This window comes from Thunnus albacares, chromosome 4 (genome assembly GCF_914725855.1).
Source record: "Thunnus albacares chromosome 4, fThuAlb1.1, whole genome shotgun sequence".
Taxonomy (NCBI): Eukaryota; Metazoa; Chordata; class Actinopteri; order Scombriformes; family Scombridae; genus Thunnus; species Thunnus albacares.
The window spans coordinates 30930520-30957873 of NC_058109.1; the positions used below are offsets into that span (position 1 = coordinate 30930520).

Genomic DNA, 27354 nt, shown 5'->3' on the forward strand with positions numbered 1-27354 from the left:
AAACAAACCCTTGACTGAGGTTGGTGCAATCACTGCTACATGACAGTTAATTAATGATACATGCAAAGCCGACACATTAGTTAAATATAACTGACATATCAAATCATAATATTGAGGCTCGGAAGACATCATGCATTTAAGCCACAATTTGAAAAAGCAACACATCAGCTTTAGATAAGGTGTATTAAACACTGCTTTATAAAAGATTTTAACAGTTAACATTCCTTCATCCCTTCCTTCCCTTCCTCCAAAAATACTGAAGACAGTGCTTGAACTTAAATATTTGCTTGAATATATAATGACATTTAGTAAACAGTTAACATTCAACATTCACTCAAATGTAGTTGCATTCTCTGTCCTTATACACATGTTCACCTGTTGCAAACATGACAAAATACGAAGACAGGAGATATGTATGCTTACTGTACATATAATTGTACATTAGGTGTTACTTTAATGTCTGACAATCACAATTGAATGAAACCCGGATTAATTTAGTTGACACTAAACACACCTTATTGGCTGCTTGTTACAGAAGGGACCAAAATGTCTTTAATTTCATCATTTTTTTTAAGTGCATCATATCATTGTTATGTTGAAGCTTGTGGGAGATAAAGATGCAAACCTTTTTCAGAGCTTTAAAATTAGCTTAAACAACTTGGAGAAACGTGTTAATTGACAGTATCCATACCTGCTTTGCATGTGCGATGACAATAACAGTCCTGCCAAACGTCAGTTTAACGCTACTGAGTTCTGTCAACTACAGTCACTTTACCTTGCAGTAAGCTATCAACACTAAGATATACTAATATAAATTCTCTGTCAGCTACACTCAGAAACAAGATGAGGTACTGTGTATATTGTTGTGACACGCTGGATGTGGCAGGAATAACAGGAATTTATTCATTTATCAAAAAAAACACCCCAGAAAAGAGGCACTTTCTCTCTAGGAGGCCAAACATGTGAGTGTTCAAGCCCCCTTTGAGGTCTGTCAATGCATGTGCCTAGCAGGTGCTAATTTCTCTTTGATTTTATGCCAGTGGATCTTTCCAAAATATAGTCACTGACATGGTGAATGTAAGAGGAAGTACAGCATGCCTGGTGATACAATGAGTTTCTCTGGCCCTTCAAGATCAGGCTCACCAATATGTTCATCTACCCACCCAGCAGGAGGCCACAAACAACAGGGGGAGATTTCGCAGAGACTCCGGCATACCCGGTATTTTTGACTGTATTGATGGTACTCATGTGCGTATCCAGGCACCATCTAATTATAAGTACCTTTTTGTAAACAGGGAAGGATGTCGCTCAGTTAATGTTCAGGTCTTGTGCGATGCAGACATGAAATTAATTAATGTGGTGGCACGGTGGTGTGGATCTGCCCATGTCTTATGACCCAGCTCAAGTGGTCACAACAAAAGGGAGACACACCATGTCAAAGTTTAACAAAATATATTTTATTAAGCCAAAATAAACCAAATTAAGGAGTTAACTAAATGTTTAATGTTGGGGTGTGGAAATCAGGAATATCAGTGGTGTATGTGATGCATGAGTGGAGAGTTTGTGTGTGTAGGTGTTGTAAGATGCATGAAAGTAAAATAAATAACTAAATAAAAATAACATAACCAAAACCAAGGGGTGCCTGAAGAGAAGAGAGATTCAGCTGCATCCAAGCTTAAGTAAGCTGTGAACACCGTCAGGCGTCGATAACACCAGGGGTCATCACCCTCGTACCTGACACCAGGGATCATCACCCTTGTACCTGACACCAGGGATCATCACCCTCGTACCTGACACCAGGGGTCATCACCCTCGTACCTGACACCAGGGGTCATCACCCTCGTACCTGACACCAGGGGTCATCACCCTCGTACCTGAGGAGCTAATTAAGAGAACAGATGTGGCAACAGCAATGCAAAAAGCAGGATAAAATGGCAAACTATATCAAAACCCAAACAAATTACAAAACAAAACAGAAACAATTTACAAAAAAACAAACTCTCACTCAGTCCACTGGGACCGACTACCCAACCCCAGCTGGAACAAAGAGTTTGGCCAGCAACGGGGGGACCTGAGGCTTCAGCAGCTGGTGTCAGATCCCACCCTGTAGAGCTAAATGAGAGTTGTTTAGCCTACCGCTTGTGACAGGAACATCAGGAACATTACCATCCCCTTCACCGTCCAAACTCTCATCAGGAACATCAAGATCTGAAAGCACAGAAACAATCACAAGTGTGGGAGTAACATTTACTTCTAGAGCTACAGAATTGCTTACATCACTAGGGCTAGACTGCTGATACTCAGTTTGATGATCATACAGGTTTTTCAAACTAGCCTGTGCACCTTCTAAATTTTTCCATGCAACTCCACAGTCGAACGACTGGCTAACGACTGGACTGGGACAGCTTGACTTGATTTCCCTGTGAGCTGGCATGTATTGCACATCTTAATGTAAGCAGAAACATCACGCTTTAACCAAGGCCAAAAGAAATAGCACACAAGTTTTCTTTATCCCAAAATGTCCACAACCGTCATACATAGTTTGCAACACCACATCACAGAAGTCACTTGGCAAAACAACCTGAAAACTCACTTAACACTTCCTCACCCGCAAATCCTCCTGGATAAAGTATCCATGTGCCACATCTCTTACTTTTTCTATGTGTCATCCCACAAATCAGACAGAGATGAATCAGCTCTTTTGCTCTTCACCCATTCCTCCCTCGAAACTGATGGAGGAAGATTAGGCAGAGAAACCACATGTTCACCATACCTTTACTACTGCCCGAAATAGGCAGGTCTGGATCAGACATGTCACAGCTCTGTGTGCACATCACAGTGCAGGCTGAGCAAACACCTGGATCAGGCGGGTCTGGAGCAGACACATTAGGGCCCCGTGCACATGTCATGGCACAGGCTGGAAAAACCCCTGGAACACTCTGACCACTCTCATCCGGCTCCCCAGATGCTAGTGATTTGGAAATAATCACAGGAGACTGCCAAGACAGCACTACCATCCAGGAACAGTGCTCTGTACCAGCCCACAATCCGGCACAATATAATGGCGCAGCACAGTAATTAAGCCCAGCTCCATACCCTTCATCAGTACAATATCCCCCTTTTTTGTAGCGGGTGAAAAAGGCAGCACCAACTCCGCAATAAATTAGTGTTTAGCACCAGCGTCACACAACAGCTTACTCAGGACACGCTCCTCACTACCAACCAAGGACACAACAGCATTGCCAACGAACAGCTCGAAACCAGAACCAGTTTTGGGAATCAGGCCAAAACCAGAACCAGTACCTAAATCCACACATAACGGCTTCTGCTCCAAAACTGTAAAGCACAGCAAAGCTGGAGCCTATGACAGTGAATGGTGCAAAGGCAAATAATAAGGAGGTGACGGTGGCTGACGCTTAGCTTTCGACTTCAACAAAGGACACTTTTACTTACAATGACCCTCCCCATGGTAGTAATTACACAATCTGGCACCCTCAGGCCACCCTTTAAATGCAGGCTTACGCAAGGAACCAGGCGAAAACTAAGCACCACCATGGGAGTTACTGCAGCTATCATTCGCATTTTTCCAATCACCCCAGGAGTGTGTCCTGAAAAACTACCCTTGCGCGTCAACACAAAATCATCAGCTAATTCAGCTGCATAAAGTGTGGTGGAGGACTTCTGCTCATTTACATAAGTAGCAATGTGCTGTTGGATTTTTAAACTGTTAAACTTTAACAATCAGCTCACAAAGATTGTCAAAAGTATCAACTTTAGCGACTGAGAACAGTGAAAATGGGAAGCCAAATCATGGACAAGCTCCACATTTGTTTGCTCATCATCCTTTACCCAATTCCTGAATTTCTCATGATAGCCTTCAGGGACCAACTCATATGCTTTAAATACAGCTAATTTTACCTTATCACAATCCAAATCATCCTCAGCACAAATAGCTGAATAAACCTACTGAGCTCTCCCAGTGAGTACGCTGTCTGAATCTGGCCAATTTTTGTGCATTTGCAACACTTTCAAAGAGAGTGAAAAAAGTTTTAGGGTCTAACTCACCAAACGCAGTTTAGCAATAACATCAACGCTGCCTGATGCAAAACTAATGGAAGCAGAATCCTCTGTACTAGACTGCCCTGGAGGAAATGTGCCTTCTCAGATTAGCTGCAATTTGGACTGCTCTAACTCCAATTTCATTTTCTCAGTGTTTTGCCATATTTTCTCCAACTCAAGCTGCTTTTCCACCTCAAGTTGCTTCTCTTCCCTGTTCATTTATCTCTGTAACTTCTCTTGCTCAAACTTCTGCTGCTCAAAAGTCAAACCAGCTGTCTGCACAACTGCTGGCACAGGCACTGGCACAGGTGCTAGCTCCGCCGCAACCAGACAAAACTCACTCTTTCGCAACACACCTCATTCAAACAAAGACAACAAAACTGCTTTTCTAACCTCATCTTTACGACTTTTCTCTCCAACAACAAAGCTATAATGGTCAGCTATTTGCACTAACTGCTGTTTTTTACAGACATTTACAAATGCCACCGTACGCACATCAAAAAACTGACAAGATGGCATAATTACAAATTACCAATACAGACAGTAACTGTGTTCACTGCCAGACATGCACTTGGGCAAATGACAACCCTCAACAGAGATTTCCCCCCTAATTGCCTAACCAAAACTTGCTAAAAACTCATCCCCAGTCATGCGGCTTGCAGTGGGTATTTACACACCAAAAACCAGCGGACTTGTAAAATGACCTGCAAGCAGGCAACCCTACAAAATCCTGCGGATGTGCTCCCAAGACAGCTGTCTGAAAACAGCTGACACTAACCAAGTCACAACACTACAAAAGAAACAAGCGCACGCAACCCAAAGGGGAAATGCCACTACAGCCTAATGAGGAAATCAACAGTAACACTTACCCTCTGAGTGGCACACAACAATCCGACACCAGGTCAGAAACCAATGCTTCCTGCAAAAAAACATGATGTATCTCCCAAAAACCAGAACAAAACCAAAGACCCAAAACAGTCCCGGTGACAAACACGCAACACAAAACCAGCATGCAACTGGACCAAATCACCTCATCAGCTGTGCAATCACATCATGCACCCAACTGCTACCTGAGGCACAAAACAAACTTCTAAACTAACCCTAATGGAATCCCTGATTTGTTATGACCTGGCTCAAGTGGCCACAACAAAAGGGAGACACAGAAAAAGGGAGTTTAAGAAAAGATATTTTATTCAACCAAAATAAACCAAATTAAAGAGTTAACTAAATGTTTAAAGTATGGGTTGTGGAAATCAGTGGTGTATGTGATGCATAAATGGAGTGTGTGCGTGCGTGTAAGTGTTATAAGATGTATAAAAGCAAAACAAATAAGTAAAATAACATAAGCAAAACCAAGGAGTGCCTGAAGAGAGCAGAGATGCAGCAACAGCTGAGTGGCAGAGGAGAGAGAGAGCTATGCTGCATCCAAGCTTAAGTAAGCTGGGAACACCCTCAGGTATTCCCAGTTGCTCCAACGATCACTTGTAAAAGCAGACAGACAGGTGAAGCGCATAGCAAACATGAGATGACACCAGGGGTCATCACCATGACGCACACATCTTGAGGGAGAGCGCACTGGCAAGAGTGTGTGAGGAGGGCTGGCTTTCTGGCATAATACTTGGAGACAGTGCTGCACAACATTTGCATAGCCAAGAGAGTGCCTCTCCCAGTGGATGATCTGGGACCAGTGGAGACAATGGTAGAACCATAGACTGTAAAAAATCATGGACATAGCCACCGTGAAGTTACCAATTGGTTTGTGGACTCCTGTTTTGAAGCCTTGAGTTTGCATTTTGACCTTCGCCATCTTGGATTTTTCAAGCCAGAACTCACCATATTTGGACGAGAGGGTGGAGCTGACCCTACTGCTAGCTGCTAACTTGGTTATCATAGTGCATTTACAGTCTATGGTTAACTGTGATAATGCTAATGCTAATTTTCGCTTGCAAAAAACAGCCTTAAAACCATAAAAATGTGCTTACCATATAAAACTGAACATCCAACTCCGTAGAGTGTCTTTCAGTACAACGAAACACTGAATAAGACTTTTTTAGGCATCCAAAATGTTACAATCAACTTTCATGAACTGAAAACACACTGAAATAGCGACGGCTACATCTATATCTGTGAATCCGGGGTCACGCCATGGTTACATTACCTAATAAACGTTGTTGCCGTGGTAGCAACTTGCCTGTGATGGCACCCACCTGTCACTCACCTGTAATTATGCATAACTTTAAGCTTTAATAAAATTTAAATGGGCAAGTTATATAAAAAATCACCCCCTGTACAGTTGGCATGAATAGGGAAATTGGCTATAGAGACCAAAACCGTTTTTTGTACCAGGCTGTAAACATGTTTATTTCTGCTGTAAAGTTAAACGCATTTTAACATAGAGGTCTATGGGGATTGACTCACTTTTGGAGCCAGCCTCAAGTGGCTATTCGAGGAACTGCAATTTTTGGGACTTCTGTGTTTTCTTCATTTTTCAGCTCTGGAGGTTGCCACTTAGGTGGAACACTTAGAGAACAAGCTGCAGAGGAGGATGTGATGGCTCGTCTCATCAGAAGCAATATTAGCTGATCAGCCTATAAAAGAACGTGGCTAAATCTGGCATTTGTCTTTTCCCTCAAACAACCCATGCTCCAAATGAAGAGATAGCAACTTGCCTATGTCTTTGTGAAAAAATACATGTTAACAGCTTGTAAATATATTTTTTATTGATTAAATTATATATGTTGAGAAATAAAATAAGATTGCTGATTGCTTGATTTAGATGTATGTATTTATTCAAAGATTTATGTTTATTTAGATTTGTGGGATGTATACGATTATTTAGATGTCCATAAACACACTGTCTTTCTCGATTGTGTAGCTGGCCCTTCGCTCTAATAGCTCAATTTCTAAGGCAAGTTCCTGTTTCTTGAGCTCAACCGTCTCCTTTTCCTCCCGTAACTTCTCTGTCTCCATCTCCACTCTTACAATTTCTTTCTACAGTAACACAGATTGAAGGTCCAAATCTTCTGCCCTTTGAGCAGGTGCCGTTGCCTTGTTTTCCAGAGCTGTCCATGGTGCTGACGTCGGGTTGGGATCCTCTGCAAGAGATACAGCTTCATTAAAATAAAACTTGCTCCATAAATAAAGCGTACACCATACACCCAGTGGAAACAGGTTTATTACTATTACTATTTATTACTATTTTCAAGAGGCCATGTTATTTTCATGATTGGTGTCTGATGAACTTGCATTTTATATGGAAAAAAAATTTGAGGCCTCTCCAGCTTCAACTTGCTTTTCTTCCATTAGGCCTATAAAGCTGGCACTAGTGTCACAGCCTCTTAGCCCGTTGAAAGCTGGCGAGTCATCTCCAAACATATCCATGATGATAGTAGGGTGAGATTTTAGGAAGGGGTCCCCTACGAATTGGGGGGTTTTTGAGCAGGCTAGAGTCTCTCCTGGCTGCCTGAAGAAGGTCTTTCCATTTTTTCTTCACTGTGTCAGCTGTCCTACTTACTAATCCACCCTCTGCTTCATTGACTGCCACTGTCATCATCTGCCAGATGTCTTGTTTTTTCTTATTAGTTACAGCATTGTTTTGTTGTTTGCATACTAAAATATGCATGTACTTCCTGTATAGTTCAATAATATTTCCCGTTTCACAATCAATGAGTAATTTCATTTTCGTTTCTTCAGCTCAGCAGTCATTTTTTTAATCTATTCTTTGGCACCAGTAAATGTAAGTTTGAAACCATAGCAACATGAATGGCGTGGCAACTATCACTGTGGTAGAATGCGTCAGTGTGGACGTGTCTATACTGGGCGTAGCTGCGCCTAGTTTTAGTTTTGGATGGTGCATCAAGTGTAAATATTTATCACAAGGCTGGACGTAGCTAAGTCAAGTGTAGGCCTTACATCCAACTTTTTTACATCCAGCTGGTGAAACCGGCCTAACCCTAACCCTTTGTCTTTTTCCTACATATAGTAGATTACATTTCTTGTGAAACAAGATATAGCACCTCTTACTTTCATTGTTGGTGTACTTATATCTAAAATTTCACTGGGTGCATGAACCACACCCATGATTCCCTGGTGGAGTAACAAGGAGAGTTGTATTCTTAGCAGGGATAAAATCAGATTTTACCAGCATATGTCTCATGTTAGGGGGACATTTACCTACTACTTTTGGTGGATTTTTGAATTCATTTTTAAGTAGTGGATCAGAGCTCAGAATGTGCCAGTGTGTGAATGTGTTCCTTTAGATTTGCAGCATGTTTCATAGAATGATCTCCAGCATTTTATAGGCATTATTGTCAGATGTCCCAAGCTTAGTCCCATTACCATCACCACCCCCACCAATACACCCCCTCACACACTCTCCCAGTCCATAAGGATTCTTATTTCTTTTCTTTTCAAAATCAGAAATCACCTCCCAGCTTCTTTGTGGACAACATGCACACACAGACAGACACTTTTGTTTCAGCACCAAGAATCTTTCTGCTCTGTAGTGTGTGAAACTACACACACACACAGTCAAGGTTGCAACATTGTTATATTTCAAGCACCAAGAACTTGTCTGCTCCCACATATTCCCGCACACTTTACCCTCTGTAGTGTGTGAAAAATGTCTTGCGAGAACCTGTACAACATTATTTTAAGACATTCTAAACATTCTATATTTTCCTACACTCTATCCCAGCTGCAAATTGGGGGCAGGGCACAACAAATACATATCTTTGTGCGTGTGGCTCCTTATCACAATTGATCAATATGGCAAAAAGACTCTCTGCTTGGGGGCCTTGGAAATGATTTTAGAAGAGAGAAGCTTTGCAAGAGAGTCGGACAGTGAGTTTGAAGAAGAGGATGAGATTGACCCTCAGCCAGCCCCAGGACGAGCCCGTCAGCAGCCGGCCCCAGGACCAGCCCGTCAGCAGCCGGCCCCAGGACCAGCCCGTCAGCAGCCTGCAGGAGGAGAAATATAGATGTCAAATCGGTGAAATTCAATGGTCTTCTTGCCCAAAGAATGAGCCAGCACGCATAGCTGCCAATGTGATAAGGATGCAACCAGGCCCGACGCAGATGGTAGTTACTCATGTGCAGGACATAAAATCTTCTTTTGAACTTTTCATCCCAGACACCATCCAGAAAATCATACTGGGCTGCACTAATTTGGAGGGAAAACGTGTTTTTGGAGAGAGGTGGAAGGAGATCGACCAAATCCATTTACATGCATACTTTGGGGTTCTTATCCGTGCTGGTGTTTTCAGATCCAATGGAGAATCCACAGAATCCCTGTGGGATGCAGAAACTGGCAGAGAACTTTTACGTGCAACAATGTCTCTGGAAAACGTCCATATTATTTCCAGGATTATCTGCTCGAATAACTGAGACACTAGACAAGCTCAGCAGCAGAGAGACAAGCTAGCTGCCATCAGGTCAGTGTGGGACAAGTGGGTGGACTGCCTTCCCCTGTTTTACAACCCTGGGCCCAATGTTGCTGTTGATGAGCAGCTTATGTCATTTATGGGCTACTGCCCCTTCAGGCAGTATATACTGTCTTAACTCGCAAAATATGGAATCAAGATCTGTGCTGCCTGTGATCATATGTGTTGAACTTGCAAGTGTGTAAGGGGAAGCCAGCTGGGGGAGCTCCTGAAAAGAACCAAGGGATGCAAGCTGTCCTGGACATGACACATGGACTCTGTGGCCACAACATCACAGGTGATAACTTTTTTACTTCAGACAAGCTGGGACAGGAGCTCCTAAAGAGGAAGCTGATGATGATAGGAACAGTACAAAAAACAAGCCAGAACTCCCACCTCCGCTGTTGACTACACTGAACAGGCCGTCAATTCATCCAAGTTTGTGTTCACGGCCGACACATCCCTGATGTACTACGAGGCAAAGAAAGGCAAAAATATGGTATCCATGAGTACACTGCATAGTGGCCAGGAGCAGCAAGAACCCAAAATAATAATGGATTACAATGCCACAAAAGAAGGGGTGGACAGTTTGGACAAGATGGTGACTGACCACAGCTGCAAAAGACGCACTGGCCACTTCTGATATTTTGATATTTTTCAACATCTTGGACATCTTAGTGTACAATGCTTGGGTCATCTGGAAGGCTCCACCACTCCACCACCACCTGTCCCCTCTCAGCCCCTTGCCCACTCTCAAAATTATGCAGTGGTTGGAGTTAGGCTTAGACCAGGGGGTGAAGTTACACTTTAAGTGTTCATGTCAACGATTGACATACTCATACAACTGCAGTAAACTGTCAACATGACCATAATAAACCATGAAAATGTCATCCACATAGCACTACAATAGTTTGATGTGGTTATGGAAGGGATTTTCAGAGGGAAGACATAATCATTTTCAGAACAGGCTTTATGTAAGGAACTGAAGTTAAGAGACATTTTGCTGCCCATAGCAGTCCTTTTGCATTCCCTGTATAAAGAAGACACTTTTTCAACTATAGACATTTTTATAAAGGACAATCTCAGCCAATTTTCTTATACAGTGATTGATTCGTTGTGAGCATGTTAGCAAGTTTTCTGCCCACAGCATAAAGAACAGACTCTTCAGTCTTGTAACAATGATAAGACACTTTTGTTTTGACACTTAAAGCATAACTGAGCTGTACAATCACACGGAAATACCACAGGTGAGTTCTCTTTTTTACCATTGTTAGGTGTGCTGAATAGTCACTGAGATACTGAGCATGGATCACTCATTTTTACATAGCTGCTGATGTGAAACTAACAAAATAGAAGACAATCTATGCAAACGCAGACTCTGCTGATGAGGTCATAGCACATCATGTAATATGTAACCATCCTGAGGATTTTGTGTTATCTGGATGTTACAGAGAGTGGGAGCTGGAATTGAGCAAGAATTAATCTAAAATGTAATTTTTGCAGGGGAGATGACATTTTGTCATGTCATAAAAAAGCAGGAGCCCATTCAAAAAATATATTGCATCTGTGCCTAATGTGATGCTCCTGGATGTATCCAACAGTTCAGTAACAGTAAATTCTAAAGACTAAATTCTAAATACGTCTGTCACCGGGGGTGAAAATAGCACCGGAAAGGTCACAGTATGACTTTCAGGAGCTTTTAAAACAGAAATTCAAAATCAGGACCACTCAAGCCGAATGTATACAGATGATTTGCCTTTTGAACAATAGCAAACATTAATACTAGAGGTCCATATTGAACTAAATAATTATATGCTATTTGAGATGATGATTTTCTTTTCTTCACTTGTGCCCATATTAAAGAGTGCCTCTAAAAGCTTTGCGCCGTCGGTGCCTCCACACTTTCCAGAGTGATGGATGGAGCTCGCCTCTGATCCCCCCTTCTCATATTGTTCTCCAGCCACACAGGGCACATACCAGCTCATTAATAAACCTCCATGATTAATTTCCAAACCTCCCTCCTGTGTCCCTTCTTTTGTCGTCTTTAAAAAAAGGCACCCTCCTAATTAGTGAACACTGATGGAGCATCTACAGTATAATGCCACGGACAAAGCTAAGGAGCACTGCTGCTGTTGAAAAGAAATCCATGAATTGTCACTATGGCAGAACCATTCATCTGTTTGTAGCTTATAATGCAAGTCTGGTGGATGTAGCCTGAGAATATATATACTTTATCTCAGGGTTTTAGATTTTTATGGCCATTTGACTTAACAATCAAATATTCTGTGATGCCTGTAAGTTGTTGAAAATAAATATATATAATTAGTGTTTTCCAGTCAAATCTGTAGTTCACACTGGACACTGTGATGAAGTTGACATTTTCTCCCTTAATTAGTAAAATGCTCAGTGTCACTCACCTACTTAATTATGTGACATTTGGTGCATTGTGATAAGAAGGAGTTGGTCCCAAAACAGAGGTTGCATGCAAATATGCATGAATTTCCAAGAGTGTGATGAACAGACACCAGCACACAGAAAGATTTTAATCATTGTTCACTTTTGATGGTATTCCCATTCAACAGTAGTGTACAATTGCCAAATATAGCAGCTAATTTCATTTCTACTTTCTTGAGGGTTGTACCACTGTTACTGCTACTCTCACTATCACTACTGCTACTGATTGTGTTAGCCTACTACTACAATAACCATTAACAGATGTGAATGTACTGAGCTTACTGAATGGATATTTTCTCATCACTATAATTTGAACTAATTATGACTTTTACTCCATTAAATCCAAAGATAAATACTCAGCATTGCCTACATTTCTAATGGAATAATTCAACATTTTGCAGCAAACACTAATTTGCTTTCTTGCTGAGAGTTAGATGAGAAGATCGAAACCACTCTCATATGAGAGTGTGGTATCATTCCTCTCATCTAGCTCTGGACAAAAAAGTGAAAGTGTTTTCCCAAAATGTTGAACTATTTTGTTTAAAATAGTTTCTTCCAAGTTTTGAAGTTTTGAACATGTTCTTAAAATCCTGCATTAACATTATATCCCTCCCCTTTGGAACAAATGTATATTTACGACTTGAACTTCTAGCAAATAGCAGGAGGAGTGATGGACCTCTCAGATTGTGTCAACACATAGCTTTGGTATTTTACACCAGCTGCAACATTCTGTCTTGATGTTTTGAATAAAATCAAAATCAATTACATGGGAGCAAATTCAGACTCTTGTGATTTTCTATGAAAAGTAAAACATTTCTGAGGGAAATAAACTGTTGAGATAGCATAAAAATTAAAATCCATTTCATTATGTCTCTGAAATGCAATTTGTAATCAATTTCAATAGCACGCCAGTCGTTCTGTGTGAAAAGATCAGAAGACTTTAATTATAAAACACTGATAAACACATGTAAAAGGAATAAATAAAAAGCATAAAATGACCTGAAGTTATTCATAAAGCTCTCAACTGTAATAAGCCTCCTATGAAAAAATAAAACATTCAATGAAATAAGGAACATTTACTTTAACAAGTTCAACTCTGTAATTTCAGATTTCAAAGAGCTTAATGACCTCTCAAAATTAAAAATACTCGAAGGAGAAAGAGACAGGTCATATCTTGTTGCTGAATATGTATCAACATGCCACAACCTGAGGGACAGAGAATGACCTAGACACACACACACACACACACACGTGCATAGTATATACTGTATATATATAATTAATATATATCAATCTTAATTTTGTGTTAATGTTCATATTATTGTCATTTTGTACTGTCCAAATATTTGGAAAAATTGTATTTTGATGCTTTAGCAACATTGTTCTTTAAACAATAAAGCCCATTGAATGGAATTGAATTGAACTGAACTGAAAATTGAATAATTGTGCGGTGCAGCAGCAATTCTGCTGCTATGTTTTGCAAAAAAGCTAAGTGAACTTTTACTTTGAAATCCTATTAAATGACTATTTTGTGAAACTTATGAAAATATCATTTACAGCCCTTCTGTTGTGCTTATCACCATACTTTAAAAAGAATTTCTCCAAACTGAAAGAAGCATCACTTTTAAACTTTTTAGAATAGACCATAAGAGCATGAACAGTGGTGTTTTAAAGAAAAGCTTTCATATATTTCTCATTACAACAGGACATTCAGTGGTGATCATTTGCATGCATAATAGATTGCATCTCTTCACAGGTACTGTAAAACCCAAACAAGGAGGTCAACAAGGGGTGAAAGCAAATAAGCAACCTTTTCTGACACATGAGCACAAGTTCACATCACATGGCTTGTGTATTACTTAGAGATGACCTCTGGTCAGAAATAAAAAAGCATTTATTCCTCATAGATACTGTGCCTGTGTGGGGCTAATGATGGGTAAAATGCACAGCAGAGAAGGCAGTGCAAGGCTGTGCTTTGATGAATCGGGTGATTATATTCTGAAACACTCCTTTGCTCTACAAACTGCTGTGGCATAAAGTAATCCTGCTTGGATCTCATTGACTAAAAAGGCCTGCTTGCCATTGATATGTGAATCCCACAAGCAGAGGAGCTTTCTGTCATTCCTGCCTTGGATTATGGAAGGAGGCACCTTTAGTTCAATCAGGCATTGCTGTGGTGTCACCATTTACCATTTAGTTTATTCATCTCATTTACACATCAAATTTCAATGTATGTCTGTAATGCATTGGCAATTAATGGTTTTATTAATTATTCAACAGCAGGGTGTATAGATCTATAGGTCCTCTAGTACTTAAAATGTACTATGTAGCATTTAAAAGGTTTAATATTATTGATAACATTTCTACCCAGAACCACAACCACTGTGAGGGTTTTCACCTGTAGAAATCTCAGTATGTTTGCATGCATTAATTGGTCAATTTCTATGCATAATTGGATGCTTAATGGTCTAGAGCTCCTGCAGAGAGAACTATATCTCAATTTGTCCTTAAGGAATCCCTCAATTGTCATTACATTTGGTATATGTGCACTTTTTGAGCAAAGTTGGTCTTGAGTTCGCCTCAGTTCATCCATTCTAGGGTCTTACAAATTTTTCATCAAAATTTAGATTCCGAACAAGCTATATTTGATTTGTTTTATATATGTTAAGAGTTGTGTCTCATGGAAATGTATCTCATGCAATTTAGCATATCTTTGCCATATTGTGATATATATTGATATACAGTAGGAAAATAAAAGCCCCTGGGGATCTAGGCCCCGGGGTTGTTGTCCGCTTTGTTATCAAGCCTTATAGCCCCACTTCAGATCAAAAAATAAGCATGAGGAAATACTTCATATCTTCAGTGGAAGAGGACTGGTTGTGTGTCAGTGAGTTTGGCAGAAGCAGGTAAACAGACTGCTGGCTGGAATAAACATTTTTATTAAGTTATAGTTTTAGAAAAATCCAACACAAATTCACAAACAATGACTAACATGCACAATTTTAGTATACAAGACAAAACAGTTACTTTTCAATATGAAAATGCAACTCTACATGTCAGTATCTCACAGAGATCATTGATTAATACACCAGTATTAAGGTCGGAGAACACACTATATAAAAGCAATAAGGTTGTCTTGGATGGCCATGTTTAAAAAATATATGCAAGCTATTTACACTGCACCAGTTACACTCCTTTCTAGCAACAACAACCACAGAAACCAATCCAATCAAATCAACCTTGTGGATATAAATAGATATGTTGTTGTTTTGTCATCAGTATTTCAACCACTCTAGCGGTTGGCTTCCATCACTTCTTTCATTTTTATTTAGATTGTACTTTGTAGTATGTGTGCAGAAGGCTTGAAATATGTATGCAGAAGGTCGGAAACAGTGGTTTTGATTTCTTATGTGAGCGTGAGCAGAGGTAAGAAACATTAGGCTGAACTACAACTATGTAAATAATAGAGAAGCTCAGAGAAACTGCCACACATTAAAGCACTGTAAATTAATAACCTATGAACTGGCCATTTGGCGATGAGGTTACCTTATTTGGATATTAACATAAATATTATTACACCACTTGGATCAAGTATTTGCACACACAAGCTGCTTTAGGGCCCAGTCACACCAGAGAGTGGCATAGCAAGATTCATCTGTATGTCCTCATGAAATAGGCGGCGCTAGGGGCTTGGTGACATTAGGAATACTTGCAGGGCTTACCGGTGAACTACTGTAGTTGTCGAGCTAATGGCTAACACGCTAGCCAGCTGAGAGCACGCAAGCACTAGTTAGTCCCAATAGCTTTTCAAGTTTCTTTATATTTTCTTTGTAGTGTGCCATTTGTTCCCCTGGCATTATATAGATCTACTGAAACTCCCTCAAAGGTAAGCAATGTCACATTGGTTTGCTATTAATCAATGGCACAAATTTGCATATCTAAGTTCACCAAAATTGAATTTAAGAGATTGAACAAACATAACAGATTTGCTTCACCCTGCAAGTGAATCCCCTAATCTCAGCAGTACCTTTAAAATGAACTGATTTCAGCATGAAAGCTAGCCGTTTAAAATGCTGGTGTGACTGGGCTTTTATGCTTTTGGAAAGAAAGATACAGTACCACTAACAATGGAGCACAACAGCCCGACAATGGTTGTGTTCGACGTAACTCAAAAGAATCAACCAGCCAGTCAATTTCAGGTCACTGCTCCATTTCAAAGTCACTATCTACCACTAAACTACAAAATACTTTAAAAATCTGAAAAATTGAGCAAATACAATGAGATTTCTGGCAAAACCAAACCAAAACACACAAAAAATAATGCGTCTGATAAAAAAAAAAATGAAGTCGTCTGATAGGGAGAGAAGTAGCAGACATCTGAAACATCATTGACTGTAACACAATAGAACGAGTGCAATAAGAACGTGGCCATCAGTCAATCAAGCAGCTGAATTATGACAGCTGTAATAATGGGGCAGGAAAATCAATATCCCATTGATTGGTCTGCAGCAGTCTAATCAACAAGCGCAGGGCTTTATGTAACCAGTCAAGGAACAGATAGGACAGCCTGATTATGTCGGCCATTTGGACTTTTTACGAGGCCTCTGGGGTCTGCACACCTGTTCAGATGGCTAAGTGAGGACATCCAGTCACCTTGCATCAATTCCTTGTGCTTTCATTCGACTTTGGAGAGGGGGGGGGGGGAGTGCAAAATACAGACGACAACAGCCTCCGAGCTAATGACCGTACACAGCCCCATGTTCGGCAAAGGCACAGTAATGTGTAGCAGTTCAGTTGACTGTATCCTTCCACATCCACATGAACATTGTCAGGACCCCAGTAATCACACCTCGGCTCTTACTTGGGTGGTTTTTGACAGACTCATCCACATGATAAAAGGGCGTGAAAAGTAGCTCCCTCAGCAGAGTAGCAATGTTCTTTTGTTACTGTTCAGTCTGGTATGTGTCCAATAGACGGTGATAGGGTAGGAGGGTGAAATGACAGCCGTGCCTTTCGCTCCATTTCCAGTCAGGGCTCTTTCACCGTGGTATTGGCATCAATTATTCTGATGCCTTAATAGCACATAAATTATGCCATGAATGGAGTCATACATTTATTATACCACAGACCATAAATACTGGGACCAAAATTTCCACCTTATATCTCAATCCATTGTGGCTTTCCTAAAGCTTCCAACCCTTTTTGTCCTAGGTGCTCCGGTGTACTTATCTCAATAAAAATTTAATCAACATACCCTTTCCAATAATGGGCTTCCACTACATTCTGCCACAGAGTTTCCTGTCCTTCGTTGCTAATTTCTTCAGAAAGAAAAGCAAACAACACTTCCTCTGCAACATGAATCTTTCTGAGCTATTTGAAAAGGAGAGGAAAAAAATCAGAGTGAGCTCTTGTGAAGGCACTGTTATCCTGTAGTCCATTGTGCACTGGGCCAGCTGGTCATCTAGGGTGTAGATGGTACATGTTCTGTAATATGATATACGTATCTAGAACAGAGGTTGTCTAAATGTAGAGGAGGAACAGTACACATGGGATCTGCTTGACATAGTAACACCACACATCTCTGTTCTCTGCAATCCCGGCTTTTTCGCTAGACTGAGAATGCAGACTGTGATGGGCATTTATTATTTAGAGGAGCATGAGATAGAGAACAAAATGCCAAGATCTATCAGGGTATTGTAGAGAGAGCCTTTAGCTCAGGAGCCTGTGGCTCTCGAACAGACCTAATATTATTTCAGTATGTAGAGATAAGTCGGTTTGAGACACAGTTGATCAATTTGCTATGCATCCTTTATACTGTATGTTTGACAAAGCCTGGTAAAACTTCAAAGCATGCAATGGATGTCTCTTTTGGGAAAACCTGCAAAAAATGATATAAGTGCTGATAATAGTTAATAAATTGACTTAGTTTAACCTCTACAATTCCTTTTCGAGACAATAAAATATGAATGCAACCAATGATTACAGGCTAATCTTTATGTTGAGACGTTGACCTTGAGATGATACGTTTTTCTGAGTACACTTTTTTGCAAAACATTTTTAAATAGTTCTAAAGAAACCATAAAGCAAGCAGCCTCTGTCAACTACTTTGGTATGGACTGTATGTGTAAAAATGGATTTTAAGGCATTAGTATCTCCAAAAGATACTAAAAATATAAGTCTTGTAGACATCATAACTTCTAAAATGAAACCTAGAGCACGCTGGCACTTATGACGCTGGAAGAAATACCAAAAGATATCATGCAGGCAAATCATCACGTCTCTATCTGATGGTCCATTAAAGTTAGTGGTGTGGTCCCTTAAGAGTTTGGCGCAGTCCAGGCCTTTCCAGTCTCTCCCGGTCCTGCCACTGAAGCCTGGGCTTTCTGCCAGTCCAGTGAAGGGTTAACATAGGACAGGCTGACTGAAGGGACGGGTGGGAGGAAGGGCGCTCTGTAGGCTCTGATCACCAGACGGAGCAGAGCAGCGCACTGGTGATGACTGCAGAGAGGTACAATGAGCTGGGACAGCTCGCTCCTGAGCCCCGCGCTCCCATGCCTGCAACCAAAAGCAGCAGAGCAGCTCATGAGGAACCAGAAACACCCCTCTGATCAAAAGCAAGAAACCTGCACTCTGCTGTACTATCCTCTAAATTTCTGACAAGTCGTTATAAATCAAAAGCCAACTGTGATTTCTTTTCCATATCTATATTATTCCCTGCTTTCAACAGGAGAGGCTATTTAAGTATCCTGAGAAGATAAAGTTCATATCACATCAAAGAGGAGAGCGGCAAACTGGGCCGCCTCACAGTTTTGCACAGCAGTGGTATGGGAGCACAGGACTGCTTTATATGCTGCAGCGCTGTGCAGCCAGTCAACAAGGAATAATAACCCAATGGCAGAGATGGATGACACCGCGCACGCATTTCTAAAAAGGTCGCTTTTCTTGCACTAGAAATAAGTCTATTACACATGGTTGGAAAGGGATGCAATCAAGCAAAATTAAAAATTCTCTCTGAATTATTGAATCCTCACTTAAGCTTTATCAGTGGTCAAAAAGGAAATGGTATGAGGAAGGAAAGACAACAGTAAACTCACTTAATTTGTGGATGTGGATGGGTTCACTGCCCACACCTTCACCCCCTTCACTCATGGCCTTGATCTGAATGAGATAGTTGTCATTGGAGGAAAGGCTAAGTTCCACAGTGGTTTTGTTGGTCAAGATAGTGTTGATGTCATTGTAACGATGTCTCTTCAGCAGCACCTGAGGCAGGGGAGGGTGACGCATAAAAATGAGCTAATGCAAAGAGTGTCATCCTTGATACTGTAGATAAATCAGAGCTCCACAGTGAATCGGGACCTACCAAATATCCAGTGACCTTTGACTCTGTCTCCATGGCTACTACAGGGTCCCAGTGCAGCGTGAGGGTGGAGCCAATCATGGTCCATTGTATGTTGAGTGGAGCCCGATCTGGTGCTAGAAAAAAGATCCAGAAGTAAAGATTGTGACTGTGATACTGTGATTGTCTTTCTAAAGGAATGCACATAAATAGAACACTTCCCAGATCCAAGATTTGACAAGAAAAATCATCCTATCAGTCTGAATAATACATTGAGGCTGCAGCAATGCACCCTCATTTATTGAGACAGAGTGCATTCTCGCTATATTCCAAAATAAAATTCTAGCATCAGTGCTGGATGGTCACTTGTAGCTAATCTCTTACCACAGGAAATGAAAAAGAGATACAGCCAGAGGAAGCTGAATTCTTTGATTCTTTTGGTGCTATGAAACAAAATGATGCTGGTGTCTATTTTCTTTACTCATATTTCTGTATGTCTAAAGGCTGAAATACCCAAATTTCAAGAATCTACTGTAGCTTGTGCAGCAGTTGTCTAGTTTAGCTTTAACATCACTTTTAACTTCCCTTTTAAACACCTACTTTTTCCTCAGCAGCTACATTCTACCCAACCCACTGTCCTTTTTTTCTCCATATTTTTTTCCCAAGGTAAATACAAAGCTTTCTTGTCAGATTGAATTTTATTAGCGCAACCAACAAAGCTGAAGAATGCTGCGCCCATCATGTTGAGGACAGAACAACGTCATCTGAGCAGCCTGACATGGTTCATGAACGAGTGCCATTTAGAAATTATTTCAACGTCCCCCTTGGGGGACGGACTCACGTGGTTTCTTTGTGGTGGTGTTGATGGGCGCCGACTGCGGCCCGGGGCCAGCTGTATTGAAAGCTGCCACAGAGAGGTAGTATGCTGTGTTCGCTTTCAGCCCCGTGATGTTAACCAGTGTGTAGTTTCCAGATATGCGCACTTTGCCAACAGTGTCAGGCTTGGTGTCGTCTTCCCAGTACACAACCTGTTGGGGCGGGGTAAAAAAAAGTCCCAATCACATGCACAAACAGTCAGATTTCAGTGGTGCATTTCACTGCATTATTGAAATTCATATTCCAGCATGAAATCTGAAATGCTGTTTGTATTACAGACAGGGAGGGAGGGAGCGGTAATGAATAATACATTTTTCTCTAGTGGAGTCTCAATTACTGATGCACATCCTCTCAGCCACCCTGGTCATATAAATAGAGCATTAGTGGGTCACACTGTATAACTGACCCAGGAAGAAAAAAAAATCATCATTATTGTCTGTTTTCTTCATGAAAATAACTCTTTTGTCTGAGGAAACTGAATATTAAAAAGTGTGTTTTGAAATGTTTTATCTAAATCACCACTTTCTACAGCAAGGAAAGGATTCTTTACTCTGTAAAACAAGATGCAGAGTTTGCTTCCCTTCAGGCTATTAGCCTCAAATTAAGGGTGCAGGTGAAGCGATATTTGATAAAGCAAACAGAGTAATTTGCCGCTTGCTTTGAGTCATCTTCAATATTCATGCATCTGGTATTAAGTGACATAAGAGTTAAGTCAATAAATAATTAAAGTGAAATGTGAAGTCTGTCCTCGGGGATCTCTTGCTATTGCATCGTCCAAAATTATTGTATTTCAAATTTGTTAACAATTAAAGCTGTGTATGATTAGCACCAGAATTCAGTTTGCAGTAATGTAATCTTTTGAGCAGTAATAAGTGATTACATTAAACTGAAAGTGGATTGCATTTGCAATCCTAACACAGTCTAATTAAAGGCTGAGCGCCATACATGTGCAGATCCATATTGTTGGTGGCCTATTGAGATTCACTGGCTTAAATCCACTTCAGGACTGCGTTTGGAGAAATGAGCTCTGTTCTAAAAGGACAATGTGGCCAGCGCTATGGCAACTGGAGAGCTTTGTGCCGAGGGCTCAAGGTGACAGATATTGAAAGAGCACCGGGGGGAGAGGAAAACAGCAAAGCCCTCTTTGCATTCTTGAAAGGATGAGGGATTTTAGTCTCCTCTTGTGGGTTTGCTGTTGGTGCACCAAAGTGCTGCGGTCATCTCATGATATTATTACTCTTAAAACAAAATCTCTGTAGAGATACACAAGAAGATAGAGTAGAAGTAAAAAAAAAAGAAAGAGAAAAAAACTAATTTCAAGAACAATAAAGGATGGTTACGCAGTGATAAACAAGCCATAGGGAAAAGCTCAATTATCATGTTATTTGGAAAAAAAAAAAAAAGAAAAAGAAAAAGAAAAAGATTTAGCAGTGAGTCATAACATACCTCATATCCAAGCACTCTTTCAGGGATGGCAGGGAGAGCTTCCCAGATCACTTCAATTTGCACTGCAGACACACTTCGAGCCCTAACCCTCTTAGGAGTCACACTGGGGACTGCAGAAATAGAGCGCTGGTGAGAATCCCTGAGACTCATCCAACACTATCACACACACACTAATAGCAATAAGAAGGAAGAACAGAATAGACCTGTAGTTTCACTGAAAAGCTATTTCCCCCGCTCTCTTTTAATGGGATCTGTGACTGACATAAGGGAAGACTATCTGCCCAGCAAATTCAATTAACAGGATACCTCCCTGACAGCACAGTGTGGTAAGTGTCAGCTAGGATTTCCTGTAATCTACCAGCACGATAACTAATATCAAGTTGACATTCCAAGCTTTAGAGGGGAGGGAAATAACAGCATTGAAAATTTTTTTTTCATCATTACTATTCAAGGTCATAGTTGTAAGGAGAGAGATTATAGCTTATTTGAGCGTCACTCTCTGCTGAAGTTTGTACCGTACCTTCCTCTGCTGAGAACACTGTGGCAATAGAGCTGAAAGGCCCCTCCCCTCGATTGTTGTATGCCCCCACTTTCACATCGAAAGGTGAGAAGGGAGGGATAGTGTCATTGCGGAAGACGTAACGTGCCACGCCAGGTGTGGAGATGACCGCTCGCGTCCACGTGACCATGCCCACGGGCCTGAAGGCGATGATGTAGCCAAAGCCCTCTCCGTTCTGCAGTTCCTCAGGCACAGGCTGGGAGCAAAACACAAAACTATAGTGATATTAAAATGCATACAGACAAAGAAACAGACAGGCCCTTCTCTGCGCTGTACCTCGACCATGGGCTGCTGTGATTAGACACAGCCTCTTTTTTTTGCTGTAGCCACTCATAACATTCCAGAATCACCTTTTACCTTATCTTTTCCTCTTGCATGGCTATGTACTTGTGGCTTAAGTGCAAAAAGGAAGTGGAAGGAAGTGCTCTCTGTCCCTGCATTTGGAGGGAGAAATAGCACTCGGAGGCTGAGCCAGAGGAGAGGTGTCTCGCTCTAATGTGGGTCATAAAATTGCTCCGTTCAATTCTGCACAATTAAGCAAAACCATTACTCGGCGATGGAGGGAACAGTAAAATGTGACAGATGACTTACCTCCCATGTTATCACTAATTCAGACTTTGTGCCGCCTCCACCTCCGACATCAGTGGGAGCTGTATCAGGAACTGAGAGGCAAAGCCCAGAGGGGAGCAATTAGAACACAGTTTACAAAGCTCAACGGCAAGCCTCAACTGTACTTGTAGCCCCATGACAAGGCTGTCTGCTGCAGAGACTGTCTTCTATTTTACACACCACAAATCCCTCACTCTGTGCAAAAACAAACATTCCAGAGAAAAGTGAATTACCAATATTGCAGAAATGTCACCATGCATAAACAGCAGGCCAAGATCTGTAATATTTTGCAAAAGACATTCAATTCAACCCACTCCACTCCTATTCCCACTCAGCTGTTTGTGCACTGAGGTGTGATGGCAAAACTGATAGTGTAGGTGGAGGAGCACTCACGCATATCCTTATAGTATCTTTAAGTAAGTGGAGCATCACATTTAATGTGTCATATCAGCAAAGGGTTGAAGCAGCATTTATCTCTGACGTTGAGCTCCCGATGTATGGTTGTCTGTAGTTCTGAATATCGGGAACTGAGATCCCGTTATTTCCTGGGAATTCTTGCCAAATCTGTTCCTGTTTCACAGGAAAAATACCTGCAAGAAGCTGGGAATTGTAGTATGTGTGTCTGTGTGTTTGCATACTGATGTCTATGCACTAAAACAAAGATTAATGTCATTAATGTTAACAACTGCCGTAGCTTTATTCCGACCTTGAAATGCCATTATTACGGTAATATAAGTGTTAAATACATCAGAGTCATTGCACGGTTGCTAATGCTCAAATTCCAGGCTCTGTCTCCTGCTCTAACACTGCCCTAACAAATGTGCCAAATAAAAGAAAGAGACAAAGCCAATGCTTGATTAAAAATTTAGCTATATAAGCTACCTCTTGTACACAGCTGTGCAAAAGCCACAATTCACTGACAGAGGTGTACACACACAGACCTTTCCAAAAATAAGGGCATGAATACCTTCATGTATGTTGAGTTTTGCTTCTCACTTTGCATCTGTACAATTTTGTGTGTATTACAGTTTAAAATTTGTCTTTCAGTGCTATTATGGCAGAGTCTGTAACGGTTTGGATAACCAATAATGTCACGTTTCACTGAATGTAAGTCTAGGTTTTGCAGAAACATCAATAGTAATGTTCTGTTTGTGCACTTTCCTTTGAATTTATTAATACCTGTAGCCATTACACAACAGCAGGATCAAACGATTATGAAAAAAATCAGAAAATAAGAATAAACATCCTTTTAATTACTTATCTGCAGTTCTGTGATTAAAATCAAATTGTCATGGCATACAAGCCCAGGAAGAGTGTGATATATTCAGGGTAAAGATGGCTGTATGCTTGTTGGACGGTGGTAAATGCCCATTATACCCCCTTCCCTTGCACCTTTCCAACGGCGGATAAGAGGGGCCATTTCTGTAACTTTCCAAAACGGACAAGCTGACATTCACACCCACTTCATGCAGTGATTGGCCAGCTGTGCGGAGGTGAGAAAGGAGTCAGGGTTTCAACGTCTCCCGCTAGCTCTCCTTTTTCATTCTTGACATAGCTATTTATTTCACTTTTCATGTGAACAAATGAGTGCAATGCTATGACTGCCTTCCAGGAGAGACTGTCTGAAAATATGCGCTGTTATCCTAGTATTTAAACGATATTGCATCTCTCCCATCCCCCTCCCCTCTCTGTAATGGTCGGCTTTTCAATCCGCCTTTGAGTGACTATGAACACATTTGATTTCCAACATGTACAAAACTTTGTAAGAATTAGCCCTGAGCGATCATAAATAAAGCTTAAGTAATCCATCACTGAAATACTATTGTCTATATGCATACATGTGTGCAGTTAAGAGTTAAGTTTTACATACTGGCATCCTCTGTCCTGGTCTTGGCCGAGGCTGGACTGGGCTCTCCCAGACCCACGCTATTCCGTGCCACCACCCTGAACTCATACTCCACCCAGGCGTTCAGACCCACCACTGTGGCTGTGAGCATGTTACCGTTGACCACCTCAGGGACTGCAAGTTGGATATTAAATCTTTTGAAAATCAGGCTGGTGAACAACATGACAGAAATTGAATGATGAATAAATAAAAGGATCCACATTAATACTACAAGGGGATGTGTGGAGTGTTTGAAGCTACCTGTGTCAACAACCTGCCAGCCCACAGTAAAAGGCGTCCGGCCCTGGATGATGTAGCCTGTGATGGGACTGCCGTTGTCTCTTCCGGGAGTCCAAGAAAGCTGGGCTGTACTGTCTGTGATCTCCTCCACTGCCACTTTGTCCGGAGGACCTGGTGGACCTAAATCAATGAGACAATGAGCAAGGTGAGCTTCCCTCCCGCTCCAAGAAGCCTCCCCTCATCAAACTTATCAAGGCCATCACGCTCCCTTTAATTAAGGGCTACGTCCTTGGTGTGTGCATGCAGGGACTTTTCATTCACTATGTGGGCGATGTGCTGGGCTGCAAAGTGATTACTGAACACCAGCACTGGAAAGAGATACTGGAGGGGATCATTTATGAAAGGGGTAATGAGTGAGGAGGGAACACCAGGAAGAGGAATAAAAGAAGTCAGTGAAGTACAGTGAGAGAAAGAGAGAGGAGTGTGTTTATGACTGTTACACACTCGGGCGTTACGATGTTGCTGTTGTTTGCTCTACTGCTCCATTATTCAAATGTTTTCCATGATATTTTGCCGATGTGTAAATGAGCCAATTATAGTCATTTTCTGTGGTAAACATTGCTTTCTCAAAGCACCTGGGACAGCTATTGCAGTTTGTTAAGAGCATGAATACCAACAGGGGGGCGACGCTTCCTATAGGCAACATAGGCGGCCACCTAAGGTGCCACCCAGAGGGAGGCGCCAAAATTGCACCCAGAAACAAAAGAGTGCAAATGTCCCCAACCTTAGTCCAAATACACTAAAATGCAAAGGCTTAATAATTTAGTAATAGCTTAGTTACATTTAACAAATGGAAATGAAAAGCTGATAATACACATTTTTGTTAACATTGTTATATCATGTTTATCATTGATTCACTTTTAAAATATCTACATCAAATGATGCAGCAGGTGCTGGTATCAGCAAATGGCGTATGAATTACACGGCAATTTCTTAAGTCATTTTGTGTGTTATGACAACGCATTTTTTGCTTTTTGCATGTCATTTCACGCCATTTAGGTTGTAAATTCAGTCGCCAAAAACAACCTATAATTATGTTTGAGTGACATGGGAAGTGACACATTTCTTTTCTTTTATAAGGTGATTTTGGCTTATTAGGGGGAAGTGGGACTAACCAGACATTTTAACTGTCATGTCGAGATATTTTAACCAGACATTTTTACCGTCACATCAGACATTTTTACTGCATTTTACTGACCAATTTAACCCAAACCATGATCGTTCCCTAACCCTGACCAAGTGGTTTTTGTGCCTAAACCTAACCAACAGCGTTAAAAGACACGTGAAAAGCTTAAAATGCTTAGATGCTTCATGGGATGGCTATTTATACGCCATCCCATGAGATCACGTTGTCCTGCAAGGTATATTTACAGCAAGTCTCAGAGATTTTTAACATCCCTCCCTGTTAAACTTCCCTACATCTTCATTATTTCTACAGACGCTTCAATGCCACATTATTTTACACTACACACATTGGTCTATTCATACTCTAGTTTGAATTCATAAAATCAATAGGCTCTCTTACCTTTGACAACTAGGATGGCAGAGGTGGACAGGCTCTCCACATCAGTGTCAATAACACAGACATATTTCCCTCCATGGTTCAGCTGGATGTTACGGATCATCAGATCCCCTGATATACTCTAGAAGAGAATATGAACAGTGAAAAAATAAGACAAAGTAAGAGATGTAGTTTCATTTCATCATTTAGCTTTTGGCCCTGGGATGTTTTAACATTTAGAATGCACGATCACAGCCTCTCCAGGCCACTGAGTTTTGCATCTCTTCAAACACCAACAACAGAAATGGGCAGATGTACTCTGCACAAATCGACTGTCCTTCAGGCGCTACGCCACCAACCAGTCCCCCAATCCCCTACAAACACCTACCAGCTACACACAGGAAACACAAAACAAACATAGTCTTGTTAATTGGCAAGACAATCCTAATTATTCTGTAATTACATAAGATCAAGCAAGATGTAAGTATAACTCCCAGTGTAAAGAACAAATATTATTTTACATGAGCAGCATGCATGCTATGGCCATGAGGGAACAGAACAAAACATCACAACAACTTTCTCATCTGTGTAAGAACATTACTTTCATGTGTAACTCTATGAAGGAGATATTTTAAAGGATAAGGCATGGTTTAATTATGAATTTTTCATGCTGTCAAAAAATCCCATGAAAAATCTGAAACCAACAATGAAGATGTTATTCTTAACATCTTCCCTACCCTCTCAGTGGCACTCCTACTGTGGTGATTCTACTGAAGATGTAAATCTTTAAAAGTAAATAACAGACACAGTATACAGTTTATTATTTTAAAAAAAAGCTCAGTAACTTCCTAAAACAGCTGGGCACTGTAGGTTTTAGCAAAAGTTACTAAAGCAGGAATAAACCGTCAG

General features: G+C 40.9%; 1 protein-coding gene and 1 long non-coding RNA gene across 2 annotated transcripts in view; both read right to left on the reverse strand.

Annotated features, from left to right (window-relative positions):
- Window positions 1-1435: 1435 nt before the first annotated feature.
- Window positions 1436-6554, reverse strand: LOC122980062. Its single transcript, XR_006402987.1, has 2 exons — window positions 2137-6554; window positions 1436-1874 (listed from the first exon to the last, which is right to left on the reverse strand). It is a non-coding gene; the product is annotated as an uncharacterized LOC122980062 (long non-coding RNA).
- Window positions 6555-14856: 8302 nt separating this feature from the next.
- The window catches only part of cntn3b (contactin 3b), a 55046-nt gene continuing 42548 nt past the window's right edge, over window positions 14857-27354 (reverse strand). The window contains exons 14-23 of the mRNA XM_044350150.1: window positions 26470-26587; window positions 24906-25064; window positions 24630-24779; window positions 22742-22812; window positions 22112-22346; window positions 21592-21701; window positions 20111-20297; window positions 19294-19406; window positions 19028-19193; window positions 14857-18488 (exon numbers count right to left, since the gene is read on the reverse strand). Coding sequence (XP_044206085.1) covers window positions 18397-18488; window positions 19028-19193; window positions 19294-19406; window positions 20111-20297; window positions 21592-21701; window positions 22112-22346; window positions 22742-22812; window positions 24630-24779; window positions 24906-25064; window positions 26470-26587 — 1401 coding nt within the window. The 3' untranslated portion in view covers window positions 14857-18396. The remainder of the gene's footprint in view (window positions 18489-19027; window positions 19194-19293; window positions 19407-20110; window positions 20298-21591; window positions 21702-22111; window positions 22347-22741; window positions 22813-24629; window positions 24780-24905; window positions 25065-26469; window positions 26588-27354) is intronic.